The sequence below is a fragment of the Protopterus annectens genome, chromosome 2.part0 (assembly GCF_019279795.1).
Source record: "Protopterus annectens isolate FY-2018-M chromosome 2.part0, PAN1.0, whole genome shotgun sequence".
Classification (NCBI taxonomy): Eukaryota; Metazoa; Chordata; order Ceratodontiformes; family Protopteridae; genus Protopterus; species Protopterus annectens.
In genome coordinates, this window is record NC_056728.1 from 443,137,826 (window position 1) to 443,154,368 (window position 16,543).

The window sequence follows — 16,543 nt, forward strand, 5'->3', positions numbered from 1 at the left end:
AAGTCCTGATTCTTAGGGATTCGGGTCATACCTCTCAACCTCTTAGAGCAAAAAATATGTACAAAGCCTAAAATGATGAGGGGACAGATTTTAAATATTGCTTTTACAAACTTAGAAAGTTGATCGAATGATAGGTTTTGCATTAGCATGAATTTTCTGAAGGATGTGGAGTCTTAAACTCAAATATTTGTCATTATTTAATTACTTAAATCCTCAGCTATTTGCCAGAAAAGTACAGATTTTAGGAGGAATACACCAAAAATATGAGGCATAAATCTGGACATTCTGCAAAAATCTGTACAGTTGGGAGGTATGGGGTCCTGCTTGTCAGTAGTGAAAATGGAAGACGTTGGGGACATAGCTATCAACGTGTTGACTGTATTCTTGTTTGTTGTGGTGGCGTTTATTTTACTGCCATCAATGTTTGGAATATCTTTGGGGATTACAGAAACATACATAAAAATCCTTGTGAAAACTCTGGAAGTAAGTCCTACAGATGCATAATAGGAGTAAAGTAATTTAGGGCACGTTTTCCAAAACAAAAATTCTTTCAATGCTGGAGTTGTAGTTTCTGATTATTACATATTACAACAATCTAACCATATTTAGAACATTTATATATCCAGCTTACAGTGTTTGCTTTATCTTTTCAACGGTGGGTTTTCCTTTGTTGCAGTTCTGTGCATGAAACAGATGGAGTAGCTACAGACCCAACGACTTGTGCTCAGTTGTTTTGTGAGCCGTTTTTTTTAGGGCTGTTAACAGTTACGCCTTAGATTAAAACAAGAGTCTAGATTTCTGATTAATTCACTTTTGCGACTGCACTCTGACATCTGCTGTCTTTGATTAGAAAATTGTGCAATTAAGGAGATATACTGGATTGTCAATTTTCATATTTGTAGTAGCTTGTGATCAGTTTTTCTAAGCGTCGCTGTTAGCAGGGCAGTTCAAAGATCAAAACGTTGTACGGATCTGTGACTTAGTCTTCTGCTTACATTGTGGTGTCATTCGCTAACCTAGTATTACTAGTAAGATTCATATACGGGACGATGGGATGAAATGCACACATGCATACCTCTCAACTGTCAAACTGTCCCTCATTTTTTTTAAAGCGTCCTGGCCAACCTGCAGCTGTAAGTGACTTCCGGTTACACCAGCAGGGCGCTGAGAAGAGTGCAAACTTGGTTAATTGAAATACTTGCATAAAAAAGTACATGCATAAATAAAAACGGCGCCCTTTAAGAGGCTGGTCTGTACAGCGCCCTAGGCGGTCGCCTAGTTCGCCTATGCCTAAGGCCGGCCGTGATTATAGTGAATCCCTTGGCCAGATCTCTTATGAGAAGAATTCAGTTTAACTTTGAATTGGTCTGATTTCAGCATCAACACCCTTTATCTTTTCATATTCCAGGGCTAGAACTTTTGAGAAGGGAGGTTTAGTGATTGGCGGAATAATTCTCTCTCACCCCAGGTCTCTCCTTTCCCCTGCTGCCTCCTCTTCAGTCTGTTGTAACAGATGCATCAGACTTTGCTTGGGGAACTGTATTGAAAGTGTAAGGGTAAGGTTTGTGGAGCAACCAGGGCAGACAAAAGCACATCAGTATCAGAGAGATGCTGGCAGTTATCAATGCTTTAAAATCCTTAAATCATCTTTGGTCCTCTGGGCCTCTTCATGTTGTCACAGACAATACCACAGTGATGTGGTGTATAAACAAGCAAGGGGTACTAGATCTTTCCCTGTTTGCAGACTTGCTGTGATGGTCTAGGAGGTGGCAACTCAACTCAGTTTGACTCTTTAGGCAACATACATTCTGGCAGAGCAAAATATTGTAACAGAAAAGCTGAGCAGGACCAGGGATACCATCAAGAATGGAAATTACATACAGGGGTCTTCCAGAAAATGGTCTATCTGTGGGGAACACTACAATAGATCTGTCTGCATCGTTTCAAAACAGACAGTTAAAGAAATTCTGCTCCAGGATTCCTTGAAAGCAGTCCTGGACGACAGATGCTTTCTCATTCCCATGGACAGGAATGTCCCTGTATGCTTTCACTAACCTTTCCATGTATGCCAAGGGTTCTTCTAAAGATCCACAAGGACTCTGCAGAGATGATGGTGGTGACAACTTTTTATCCCAGGCATCAATGATTCTCCATTCTTTTGAAATTGGCCAAAGATACTGCAAGCTTCCTCTCAGAATGGATTCTTTCATACAAGACAGTGATTGTTTGATACACCCAACCTGGAAACACTTCATTTCACTTCCTGGATGGTAGAGTTTTGATTTCATTTGGGCAGCATTTTCAAGATGTTCAGCAAGTAGTAAAGGAGACTAAAAGAAAAGTGCAACTAGAAAATCTTATGTGTAAATGGAAAAGATGTTTTAGTTGGTACCATTTTACAAGCACTAGGGCCCTGTATTACATCTGGTTGCCTGTGGTTCTTGATTATTTGAGCAAGTTATCCTCTAGAATTTCGTATTCATCTGTTAAGATTTATCTTTTTGTCATTTCTGCTTGTCTGCCCTTAGACCCTCACATTTATACCTGTCCTCAAGTTAAGCAGTTTTTGAAAGGGGTTTTACACATCCATTCACCTAGAAAATAAGTAGCTCATTCTTGAGATCTTAATTCTGTACCTGGAAAACTAGCATTTCTTCCATTTGAACCTTCTCATCAGGGTGATCTAAGGCTCTTGACACGGAAAACAGTATCACTCATTGCTCTGACTACTGCAAGAAAAGTACCTGAGTTACAAGTTCTTATGGTGAGTCAAGCCTACGTTATTTTCTTTAAAGAACTAACCTTTCTTGTATTCCTAAAGTGGTTTCAGTGTTTACATTGAGCTAATTTATTAATCTTCCATTATTCATTCCAGAACCTAAAAATAAGGAAGAAAGAATCCTGCATACTCTGGATGTCCACAGGCAGCACAGATACTTACTTGGACAAAAGTAGATCCTTCAAGAAAGCTGATCAGCTACTGGTCTTTCTTGAAGGTAAGAAAAAGGGCAACCAGTTTCAAAGCAGACAATTTCTAGATGGTTGTCAAGCTAATTCTTTTTGCTGTTCTCACCATAACAAGCCACTTCCAGGTAGGGTTGGGGGCCACTGTGCCAGAAGTTTGGCTTCTTTGGCTTTCTGGAAAGGGAAGGACTCTAGAATTATTCTGGAGACAGCAACTTGGTCCTCTTTGTAAACATTCACATAGCATTGCAAACTGGGTTACGTTTCCAGGTCTAGAATTGAGGCTCCTGTATTCTTTAATTTTTTCTCATGTCTATATGTCCCTAAGCTATAGAAATCTACCCAAATAGCTTAGGCTAATGTAACAGTGATCAAATGTTAAACATAGTACAGTTGTATAAGTAAACTTACCATAATAGTGTGTTCTAATAAATCACTGTTGCAGTAACCACCCTCTCCCTTTTTTCCTTTTGTTTTGTTTTTGTGTATTGCCAGGTTATGGAGGTATGTACCTTTGTGTATATAGTTAAATGCGTTGTACTATTGCTTTTATTTTTGTAGCATTTTTCCTTACAGGGCTATAATCCCTTTCTTGAGGCACGATAGTGCTGAAGCTTTTGGTGGGCAAACTGCCTTTTTATGTGGGTCTGTGCAAGCCCCAGGTAGTTTGTGAGTGAAAGGTGCCTTGAAGCTTTGAAAGCTGGCCAGTGGGCATATCCTAGGCAGGCTCTAACCCAAATATCTTAGGTTACTGCAACAATGACGTATTACAGTTTCAACAGTAACAGTAAGTTTATTTACACAACTGTACGTTCTTGTACAAAGCCATTCTATAGAGCTTGGTTTCAGGGGTTCATAGGGTTGTTGTTTTACTGGAGTTTCTTCCAGGAAAAGAAAATGTTAACATTAGGCATATTTCTTTTCCTGTAGCAAATAGGATGAGTGGCTAGATTTTGCTAGGGATTTATTTCAAGTTTTGTAGTCATTACAGTCTGAGTTTTCCCTGAATTTAAAAAAATAAAGATTTTCCACTTTAACTCAGATTCGGATTCACTTGGAGACGGGAATAAAACGAGCTATTTTTCTAAGTTTCCTACTTCAGAAAGTGGGGAATGATTCAGAGTCACCAACTGAAGAGTTGTCCTCTCCTAATACGATTCCCACAAGGACAGGCTTTCCTTCAGATCAAATTCTTCTTTTATGCCTAAAGCATTTTCAAAGTTTACCTTATGCCAATCTATTAATCTCTGGATATTCTTTCCAGAGTATAAAAATGAGAGAGAGAGAGAATCCTACAAACTCTGGATGCCGAATTAAGCCATTATTTTAGTGGGAACAACAAAAAGAAATAACTGAATCCCAGCAAAGATGCTATGAATTGTTAGGTGTTTGTTGCCAATGTTAGAGGATGTCTTCCATGCAGCCAGCAGTTTACCTGAGAGTCAGCCACTTGCCCGTAGAAGTCTGAAAAATTATAAAAGTTTCCCCAGACAAATTCCTTTTTTTAAACCCTAGATCAGACCTAGACATTTCTCTGTCAGAATCATCTTCTGCCAAACATCTTATGGCAGCTTAACCCTATTCCTTCTGGCAAAGATGATAAAGCATTTTATAATTTTGGGAATAAAGTTTACATTTCTTCCACTATAGCCTTCAGAATAGTAAATTGTCATGCTCACATGTCCAAGTTTCTGCTGGCTTCTTTTGATAGTATGAGAAATTTAATTTGTGGCCTCCCTTCTTCAGAGACTAAGACATCTCTGTACTGTTTGTTCTGTCTCTCCAGTACCTAAGCAGTATAAAATGTTTTATGACATTGAGAGCAAATCCTGTTGGGTCAGCAATGAGATTTGCCTAGTTACATTCCCAGAATTTACCAGAAGATGTCAATGCTGATCTCCTGAATGCTCTCCTGGAGACCCTTCTGTTGAGGTCCTTAAAATATTTGATGAAAGGGGGAAGTTAATTCATTGGGTTACTCAGACTTCTCAACCCTCTGTGCCAAAATATAAACTTTCTTCCAGTTCAGGTTCCTTTTATAGGAAACAAAATAAGCAATTTTAGCAAGGCACTGCCTTACTATTGCAGATGCTTATACAAGTTCTCAAGAATCTCTGCCTTAGGTAAAGAAAACCTTTCTCAGTTTTTCCAGGTGAACATAAATAATCTGTCATTCCACCTCAGAGGATAGTGTTTCTGTGATGTCTCCTGGATATATCCTTCATGATGGATTTTCTTCCAGGGGACAAAATAGAATTTAACTAGTTACAATTTTCGCTATTCTCCAACATATCACTGGCATATGTCAAAAATATGTTAGGATTCTAGGTTTCATAGCCTCTGCAGTTCTTATGACTCTCTTGGACAGATTTCACCTGAGGAAAATTTAGTGGTTCTCCAAATAAATTTGGACCAAGCACCAGCACCCCCTATCATTTCAGATTCCAGTTCTGGGGTTCATATAAAAAGGAATTACTCTGGTGATTGAATCAGTTATCTTTCAACCCAGGCCTCCCCTTTTCCCTTCCTGTCCCTACTTTGTAACTATAGAAAAAAAATGCTTGTGGAGCTGCATCTGAGAGGGTGAAAGTTCAGGGTCTGTGGAGCAAGCAAAGCAGACAGTAGCGCATAAATATCGAAGAAATGATGGCTGTACTAAAAGCTTCCAAATCTTACTATGTGCCAAGAAAGCTCTGAAGGTTTGACACCCTAACTACTACTTTATGCCACTCTCCTCAAGTTGTTCAGCAGCTAGGGTATGTAGACGGTGCCCTAATGTTTTGAAGCTGACTAGTTGTCATATCCTTGTCTGTCTATAACGCAAATAGATTCAGCTATTGCAACAGTTATTTATTATTATTTATTTATTATTTATTTATTTATTTATTGCATTTGTTTACGGGGAAAGTCCACTGGGCCTAGGTGAGCCCATTTTCAGTGAAGGCCCGGGGAGAAAAGCTCCACATAAAACTCAACATTACAAAAATATAAATATCAAAAATGTAGCACTATTTACAGTTTTTTAGCAATTCAATTGCAGTTTTATGGTAGTCCATCGATGATATTAACATGTACTTTTGGTCATATAGATGCCATAGACATTACTGGTTGGGAGGCAGAAAAAAACAGTAACATTGTATACAATTGTTTACATGCATTTAAATCTGTGTAGGCGGTGTAGTAACAGTAACAGTAACTTGTCTGGAGTATTGTGGACCTTTTTTGTTCTATGCCCAATTAAACCTTCGTTTTGTGTTACTTCGTTGTTGACTGGGTGCTTTCATTTTGGTTACTTGTTCAGCCGGCACCTTCCTTTCCTACTTGGTTAGTAACAGTCATAGGTGTGGCTGCAGACCTGCTAAGAGTGCATACCTGTGGCCCCAGAGTGTGGGAGTAGTGAGAAGAGAATAAGAGTTATTTTTGGCATGGGCATACCCAGCAGGTAGAGAGGTGTTGTCTGAGGGATTTTTTAAAGAGAGCAGTGTATGAGATGGAGGTTATTAAGGTTGGGAGGTTATTCCAAAGTTTGGAGGTAGTGAAGAAGTAAAGCATTTGGCCAACTGGATGTTGAGGTTTATTGACTTTAAGTAGAATTTTGTTTTCGGATCTAAGATGTCTATTTGGATGGTACAGAGTTAACTGGACAAGCTGTTGGTTTATATATTATTTTATGTGCAGTAATTAAGTGGAGGTAGTTAAGATAGAGTGGAAGTTCAAGCCAGTTTAGTTGCAGTGAGGAACAGTGATGTGATGAGGATCTAGCATTTGTTGCAAATCTAGCAATTTTATTGTAGCATATATCAAGTTTGTTTTTTAGTGAAGAGTGTATATTAATGAGGATGGCGGCACCATATAGGAGGGATGGAAGTAGAAAGGCAGAGGCTAGTGTTCTTTTGGCATTGTTATTTTGGTAATAGCTATGTCTGTAGAGGGTACCTAGTTTCTGGTGTGTCTTTTTGATGTTATTGAGTATGCAGGGTTCAAAAGTTAGGGTTTCATTGATCGTGACTCCTAACAGTTTAGTACTGGGGGCAACTTCTATGGAAGTATTATTTTGGGAGAGGATAGGGAAATCAGCCCTGTTCAGGCATGTTGGTTTTTTTTTGGGAGTGAATAGAATCATCTCGGTCTTGTCTGGGTTAAGAGCGAGGTGGTTATTTGACATCCATTTTTTGGTGCATGTGAAGGCATTTTGGGTTAGTAGTTGAAGCTCAGAAGGGGTTTTTTGCAGTGCAGATAATTGTTGAGTCACCTGCATATTGTGTTACATCAGCCTGTATTAGTGACTCATGGAAATTGTTGATGAATAAGTTGAATAGTAGGGGGCCCAATATTGAGCCTTGGGGAACACCTGTGGAGATTTTTAAGAAGGTGGAGGAGGATTGCTGTTATTTGGTTGATTGGTACCAGTCAGAAAGGTAGCTAGAGAACCAATTTAGGGTTGGGGTGAGACATCTAGCTTATTAAGTTTAGAGAGTAACATGGGGTGAGAAATTGTATCAAATGCCTTTGAAAGGTTGAGGAAGAGTGAAGAGACGATCAGACCTGAATTGTGTGCTCAATTTACTGTATCCAAAAAGGAGATGAGGGCTGTATTTGTGCTATGGCCTGGTCTAAAGCCATGTTGGTTAGGGGTCAGTAGTTGGGTGTTGATTAAGTGGTTGATTAGTTGGGTGTGGACACATTTTTCAAGTATTTTAGAGATAGGGAGAGAATGGCTATTGGGCGGAAGTTTGAGATGTTGGAATTTTTGCCACCTTTGTGCAGGGGCAGAATATAAGCTTTTTTTCAAGATACTAGGTACGTAAGACTCTTGGATTGATCTATTGATTAGTATACTAATGGGGTACGCTATGGAATCAGCAGTTATTTTTAGGAATTCAGCAAGTAGGTTGTCAGGAGCACAGGAGCAGGGTTTGAGTTTATGAAGCAGCTTCTTTATGGTGCTTGTGGGTATGGGACTGAAAGAAAAAGATGGTGGTGGGGATGGTTTAGAATAAGTAGTATATTGGTCTGGTGAGTTTAGGTTTGAAGAGGGGAAAGTAGTGGTCAGATTCACAATGATGTCAAAATATGTGTTGAAGCAAGAGGCTATTATCTGATGGGGGGGTTATCAGGGTATGGGCAGGGATTGGAGTTAGACCCTGGGTGAATAAGGGAATTTATTGTTCCCCAGAATTTTTGAGGATTTAGTCTATGCTGGTTTTGTAGCTTATGGTAATAGTCTTTTTTATCTTTAATAACCTGTCTTTTGGATTGATTACGTAGTGGTTTGTGTTGTACCAGGTCAGCTGTTGTTTTGTGTTTTTGCCATGTTCTCCAAGCTTTATCTCTAGAGGACATGATTTGCTTTGTGGGTTTTGTGAGCCAAGTTGCATGGTTAGTCTTGACTCTCTTTATTCTGGGTGGTGCTGTCTCATCTAGGATTTTGAGAAATGTTGAATTGAATAATTCAACTGTTTCATGTAGGGGAATGTTATGTAATGGAGTCCATTTAGTATGATATAAGATTTCATTTAGAAGTTCTGGAGAGAAATTGGACATTTCTCTTATTAGTTTTAAGTGATGATTACCGGTCGTTGTAGTAGTTTTGCAGTTGGCGAAGGCTGGTAGGTGGTTACTGATAGTGTTTGGTAAAGTTCCAAAAGTGGAGATTTTATTTGGGTCAGACACAAGGATCCAATCTAAGGTTGAGCCTTGTTTCATTTGATTGTTGGGCCTGGTTATATCAGAAATTAGTTGGGTGTAGTTGTATAGGTTGATATTTGTTTGGAGGGTTTGACTGGTGATATTTGACCAATTTATATTTACATCCCCTAGTATGATAGTTTCATTTTGAATATGTTTGGATGACCAGGCTAGAATCTCTTCTAGAATGGGAATGTTATTGCCTTGGGGAATGTATAAAACTATGATGCATAGGGTTTTATGGTTATTTAGTTTTAATATTGTAACTAAGAGTTCAGCAGGGGAGAAATGTGTAATGGGTTTTGAGTAGGGAACTATAGTATAGCTACTTGGGTATATTAAGGCAATGCCCCCACCCTTTTTGTGTGGTCTGTCATTTCTAAGGCATGAATATTTGGGGGTAGGAATTCTGTATTATTTATGCATGGCTTCAGCCATGTCTCTGTCATAGCTGTGAAATCAGGTCTGTTTAGGTGTAACCATGCATGGAAGTAGGGAATTTTGTTTCTAATGCTTTGTATATTAATGGTAGTAAAGTTTAGAGATTTGGTTGGTTTTGGATTTTGGAAAGAGACACTGGGTTTGGGTGTATATCCCCACATTTTATTAAGTTAGAAAGGGTGTTTTGAGTGGAGTGGTATGGCTGTCTTTTGGTTTTCTGGCAGTAATAATGTTTGGGATAGTTATGGTAGACTTTGTGTTGTTGGAAGATTTTTACTTTGGCTAGTAGAAATGTGTCTGTAGAAAATATGGTTGAGCCTATTGAGAAATAACTAGGAAGAGTTTGTGTGTAGGTAGAAGTTGAGTGTGTAAGTTTAAGAGGTATATTTGAACATTTACTGTCATAGTAAGTTTACTTACACAATTGTACTTTTATCCTTTGAGAAGGAACTCTTAAGATATGAGTCTAGTAGACCTTCCTCAGCAATACCAGTTTATTCCTGTATTCCCCTTTGCAGTCCTTCCTTGTAGGCTGACTGGAAAGAAGATAATGAGGGCTTTGGTCAAGGCAGAAACCGAGTTGTGAATTCTATCTTCCCCCTAGGGCAGCAAGAAAATGTCCCCCCCCCCCCATTTTCTTCTGTTCTTTCACTAGGCTTGTTCTCAGCACTGGTGCTTCAGAGCTGATGGAGTTACCATTGACTTCAATATTGCCACCAAGTTGGACCTTGCTTTTGCTGCTTATGCCTCCTTACACACTGGTGGCTTCAACACAGTCTTCCAATGCCAAAAGCTACTAGGTACAAGAGAGTTGATGAATGTGAATCAAAACCAGTGTTGTCTTTGTCACAATTAGTCTCAACCATCTTGGTGTTTGAATCTTCAGTACTGAGGATACCCTCTGTGCTAGTGGTCGGTTATGTATCAGGATGTTACTGTATATGCATTGAACTGACAATGATTTGTTTTGGGCTGGGTCCATCTTGACCCCAGGATTCTTTGATGTTGAGATACAGGAATGTATAGACAATGCACATACAGTCTACTGAGTTGATGAATGTCCCTTTAGGGTCGACACATCCATCCACTGTTTTATTTTTATTTATTTATGTTTTGTTGATCAGGTTGGCTACTAGATGGAGCGTGATGATTATAATTCTGCTTTTCACCATGCGGGAAGTTTTTATGTAAACCTTTATTTTAAGATTAAACTAATCAGTCATGTACATTTTATACATTTTGAAGTGTGTTTTAAACCATTTTAGAGTTTATGATTTGAATATTTTTCTTTTAATAAAATGTTATATGTTTTTTAATGTAAAAGTTTTACACTGTCTAGAAACTCCATAAGGTCATGAATATTCACAAATTTTATAATAATCAGCTTTTTAATCATTTGTTCAATTTTATTGGTTAACTTGTGTTTTATAAGGGTATAAAAGCAGCATTGTAGTTGTCCATCCAGATCTGATGAAGTCTACTTGGTAGAAACGAAAACGTTGTTGATTTAAAGTGAATGCGTTTATGTGAGTGTTATTATTTTTTATTAAAACTGCTTCAACTGGATCTGTGTTGCTGGTGATATCTTTCCTGAGTACCTTGGACTTGGTTTTAGTGAAATTGTGGTGCTTTTGCTGTTTTTTTGTGAATAATAATATCTTCTAATTTTTGCATAATGCACTATATGTAGAAGCTGGTGCATCTGGGACAAAGCTTTGCAATTCAGCATCATGCCATGCTGGGACACTGCTGTTTTGCAGAGAACTTCAAGGCTTCCTTCATTAATGCCACTTAACGGTGGTTTACCCTTGTTTGGATGCCAAGTGAAAGAGAAACTATGAAAGAGTATGCAGGAAGGGGATGCATTCACAACTGTTGGTTTTCCACACTTCACATCCATTGGAGCATGCAAAACATGTTGCTTAAAAAAGGTCAACAGTTACCATTCAAGCATATTTCTGACAAATCAATGCAGACTTGTAGGTTTCCTGAATAGGCATAATCCTAGAGGCAGAGGGGCTCTGCAAAATCAAGGACTTTGACACCCAGTTCTGGAGGTTAACTGCAAAGTCCCTGAGAACATTTTTCTAACTGCCCCACTGTGGTGGCAGTCGAGGATGAAATCTCTCTACAGCTTGTTGCATGGCAGGCCATTACACAGGACATGAGGATGAGGGAGATAGTATTCAGTGCCTATTAATATCTCCCCCAAAGTCATACTTGGGGCTCCTTTCAGGCATCTCACCCTGGTCAAAAGGCAACGGCCAGACTAGAGTTGCAGAGTCTTGTATTAAAAAGGGCCATCCATGAGGATCTATCAGTCTAGAGGGGGTCAAGAGTCTAGTAAAGATTAATTTTTAGTCTCATTGAAGATGAAGAAACACAGGCCATCTTAGCCCTAAGTGACCTAAATTTACACAACAAAGATGAGATTCTCAATGGTTAACAGGGTTTCTATTAAATGGTCGAAGACGCATTCTTTCAAATACTTCTTGATCGAACTTGAAAGCATGAAAAGGCAAAAATAACGAAACAGCATATAAGTGAATTCTTTCCCTGGGAAAGAAATCTCTTGGCCGCTTGCTTCCGTTACTTTGCCGTTTTCGTGAGTGTAGTGCGATCTCGGAGTTGGTATATTTAAGTAGGGGGGGTGTGGAGGCACAGGCCCCACTTTATGTAATGTTTTAAAAATTTTCCCTTGGAAAAAAATCACTGTTCTAAGCGTTCGAGATTGTAAGCTTTCGCTTACATGGGTTCGATAAATTATCGTTTGCTTTTTTAAGTTAACATAGACCCGGTTAGCATGCATTCATAAGTTCCCTGCCTAAGAAAAAATAATGTACTCCATGGAATTATACATAGCTTTATACATAAAAAGTATACTAATAAGGTTGTAAGAAGAAAAACACAATAATAAATCCGGGAGGTATGCAGTAAGGCAAGTAAGGTTATAGGTATTATTTTGAAAAGAAACATGGTATTATTGGATTAGTGGCTAGAAAGAGAATTGTGTATGTTTATACAGAAGACACTTTTCCTCAAAACCTTGAGGGGTCTTCTATCCCATCCTCATTGTCAAGCCATACCTGGACTACCAGTCTCAGAAGTTGACTAGTTTCTCCAGATCAACTGATGGCCAGGCACCTTGCTTACCTTTCTAGAATGGTCTAAATTGTTACTGCTCAAAAAGCTTTCACCAGGAAAATGTGTACAAATAAGTGGATAAAATGTTCATTGTGCGCCACTAGTTAAGGTCTGGATCCTTTCTTAGCTCTGATTCTGGCAGCTATGCAGTTTTTAGTAGACATTTTGTGACCAATGATCTAGCTGTTCAAGTGTAAATATGCATCTAGCAATTATTTCTGATTTTCACCAGGGGCTTCAGTCTTCCTCACTAGCTTTTTTGAAAGTTTGTAAGGCCTTTTTAAGAAATGCATTTCTTTTAAAGCCACCTTGCAAGGTAGTAACCCCCTCCCCCTTGGGATTTGATGTTTTTTCTTGATAAACTTTACACTGCCTGTCTTTGAATCAGCAGTCAAAGCTAATCTCTAATACTTATCTTGGAAAGCTGTGTTTTTTAGAAGCAGTGACATCAGTCCAGAAGGGTTTTGGAACTTCAAACCCTTTCTTCTAAAGCCATGTCCATTATTTCCTCTAAATATTGGGTGTCTTTACATACTAACTTTTATGCTTAAAGTAGCCACATAAATTAGCCTTAACTAGTCCATGAACATGTCAGCATTTTTTTCTACAGCTCTCTGACAGAGGGAAGTATTTGTACGCTGTCTATAGATAATAGGGTTCATGTGGTTACTAGGCTATTAGCTCAAAGATCTTTACAAGCCTAGACGAGTGTACCCAATATAATACTAGAGAAACCCAATATAAAGGATCTTACCTAAACTAGAGAACCCAATATAAAGGATCTTGCCTAAACTAGAGATCTTAGTTAGCAACGACTGCCCATTTCTAGGAGGGTCATAGGTGAATTTACAGTTTCCCATCCTGTCATCCAGGCTACAATTAAACAGGGTCATAGAGGGGCTCTGTTTGATGTGAATTGATATACACCATCAGCTAAGGTTATACCTCGACCGATCTGAAAGTGCTAGAAATGATGATCGACACTCTGTATTCTTTGCTTTGCACAAAGCAGATCAGAAAATTGTCAAAGGTTATATTATGTAGGTTGCTGTCAGACTGCATTTCTTTCTTTTATGTTTTTTTTTTTTTTTTTTTTTTGTTAAATCAACAAATAGATAAAAACCCTATAAGTGCACCGAAGACCCATTGAACTAGAGCTATAACTAACTACTTCACGAGTTTTCTTCATTAAGTGTTCAGTTGGTGTTATTTGTGTGACTACAATATGGGCTTCTTTGGGTTATTTATTTAGCATTAGTTTATTGGGAAAGTCCGACTTGGAACAAAGCCAATTTTCAATGGAGGCCCGGGGAGAAATGCTCCAGATGCATGCCTTTGTAACGTGGGAGGAAACCGGAGCACCTGGAGAAAACCCACACAAACGCAGGGAGGGCATGCAGACTCTGCACAGAAGGCACTCCAGCCAAGAATCGAATCGGAGAACCTCTTGCTATGAGGTGACAATGCTACCGCTGCATGCACCACTGTGCCGTCCTGCACCGTACTTGCATAAGACCTAGAATCTGTATGTGATCTCAAGGTCCATGTTAACCTTTGGAGTTACCATTCTTTGTGGTATTATGTTATGATGCCACCCAAGAGGAGAAGCTGGGGACTGTGTCCTATTTTTGATGTGAACAGGTTGAATCTGCAAAAGTTATGTACTCAGCATGAAGTTAGAGCTTCATGATCCATGTCTTTTCACTTCAGCATACCCCCACCCATCCTCCACCACCACCATCATTGCTCTCTCTAGGGTAAATTTCCAAATCTGGAGGAATGCTTCTTTGTGCTGTAGAATTTCTTGTTATGAGTGAAAGAGGGTAAACTTGAGCTGGAGATAAAAGGTAAGTAACTATAGGAGAATTTTTTAAACTTTTTTTTTTAGTCTGGGAAAGTCTTAAAGTTGCCAGGTGATTTCTGCCTGCTATTCCTGTGTTTAAAGTAAATGGACATGATTCACAAAGATCTAATATTGTGGGAAGTCCTTAGCTTTCATTTAGTTGCTATACATCACTGTAACTGTGGGCAAAATATTTTTATAATTATATATTCAGTAACTGTGGGGTCAGTATGCTGAAGTTACGTGCATCTACAATTTTTAAAGCTGCAGGCAACGAAGAGGCATTCTGAGGCTTGGGTGGATAGCCTTCGGTATAGAAGACCTGATCTGGACTGCATGAGTGGCTTGAGACGCATTACACTGTGCTGCAACACTCTCATCGGGGATCAAGGAGCAGCCGCCTTTGCAGAGGCTCTTGGGGAAGACCTCTGGCTAAAGGGTATGGAAAACATTTGATTTGTTTTTGTTTCCTTTGACTGGTTTTGTTGCTTTGTGGATAATGGAATGTGGTAGTAACTAAGTATGTTTTCCTTTAAATGGAGAATGCTTTTGTTTGTCTTTTGAAGGTGAATAACTGTAGATTAGTACCATTGCACAGCTCGAAAGACATTCTGATATGCAGGTTTTGGGTGATCACTCTCAGGCAAAAATCATGTGACCACCCATGCTTCTGCTTATCATAAATAAGGATCATTTCTGCATGCCGTTAATAAGATAAATGAGATTAAGCTGCATGTAGACAAATTACTGCGCACATCTTGGCTAAAATCAAGACTGCCTATACAGAAGTGTGAAACCCATGCTGTCTTCAATATGTCTTTTACTGCTGAAGTGAAAATGTATCTGTCTTACTTCTTCGTTCACTCTGTAACTTGTCATGATTATTTTATGTTTTTTTTCTTCCATGTTTAATGACATCCACAGAAAAAAAATCCAGCAAGTGTGGTTGTGGGGGATAGATTGCCCTAAACATTATCACTTGCACTGTTTGGTGAGGGCCATGGTGTCAGTATGTGCATTTTTTATACAGGTAAAGCACTCTTAAACAAAAGAAAGTACTTCTTTCACCTAAATTCCCTTGAGTACCCATTTCCCTATAGATCCTTTCTGACTCAGTTACACAGCAATCTTTTTCACTATTCTAGCATGTCGAAGGGACAGTTGCTGGCATCCTCTCCTGTTCAGCTGGTGAATCTGGGAATCTTGAGGCAATGTTACAATTGCCTCATGTACACAGACAACCCTCTCCTCCTCCCAACAAATACAAATATATGCGAGAGATGCAACTATATAGCCAAACTGGAGGCTGAGCTCTCTCAATTCAGTATTGGCAAGACCAGGCAGGAGGAGAAGGTAACCACGCACACCACAAACCCAGTCTCAAATAGAACTATCACAACTGCAAACCAAACACATAAACACACAAAAACATACTCAGAGGCGCTGATTAAAAATCTACCAAAACAACAGAGGCCTCCAAAGCAGACACCCAAGCAATCGCCACCTCAAGACATAGCACATGCAACACATAGTTCACAAAGTCAGTGTGCTAAACAGTCACAGCCCTTAAGGCCAAACAACATGCCAGACACACTTGTAATAGGTGACTCCATAGTCAGACACACTGACGTCCCGCTCACCAGACTGAACAAGGAGAGGGTCACAGTAAGCTGCCTGTCGGGAGCTAGAATCCGCCACATAACACAAGCACTCAGGTCACTCCACAGCAAGTACAAATATGACTCAGTCATTGTACATGCCGGTGTGAACGACCTGAGTCGTACCTCCCTGGACTACATGAAAAGAGACATAGAGGAGCTCTCTGATTATGTAGCCCAGGCCGGTATGACCCTGACCCTGAGCAGCATCTTACCCTCACCAAGAATGATGCCACAGTACAAAGACAAAATGATCAGTTTTAACAATTGGCTTAATTACTGGTGTCATTCAAAGGGGATCCAATGTCTGTCTGCTTGGGATGACATGCTCGACAAGCCACTCTGCTTCGCAAGGGATGGCTTGCACCTGTCACCCCTGGGCTTCCGGATATTGGCCAAGGCTCTTGCCACCCCCATAGTGCCTTTTTTAGGCAAGGCTCAAATGACAAACCTACCTCCCTAGAAAACACAAGTGGAAAAGAAATAAGGGTAATGCTGCTCAATGCCAGAAGTCTAAACCTCAAAATGCACACCCTCGAAGCCCTCCTCAGTATGGAGAACATCGATGTCTGTGCAGTGACTGAAACCTGGTTCAAGGCTCCTGAGAGCACCCCAGCACTATCAGGTTTTACCTCATATCATGCTTTCCGGCCCCAAAACTTGGACCGAACCACAAAAGGAGGGGGAGTATCCATATTCATCAAAGATACCCACACCTCCAGGTTAGTGGCAACGCACGAAGCATCAGAGACCATCCAGGTGCAACTAACCATAGGCAAAACTGCCTTACAATTTGTAGCATGCT

General features: G+C 39.6%; 1 protein-coding gene across 3 annotated transcripts in view; it reads left to right on the forward strand.

Annotated features, from left to right (window-relative positions):
* The window catches only part of CEP78 (centrosomal protein 78), a 1,514,071-nt gene that overhangs the window by 642,596 nt on the left and 854,932 nt on the right, over nucleotides 1-16,543 (forward strand). For all 3 annotated transcript variants that reach the window (XM_044060872.1, XM_044060873.1, XM_044060875.1), the window contains exon 7: nucleotides 14,345-14,519. In XM_044060872.1, coding sequence (XP_043916807.1) covers nucleotides 14,345-14,519 — 175 coding nt within the window. The remainder of the gene's footprint in view (nucleotides 1-14,344; nucleotides 14,520-16,543) is intronic.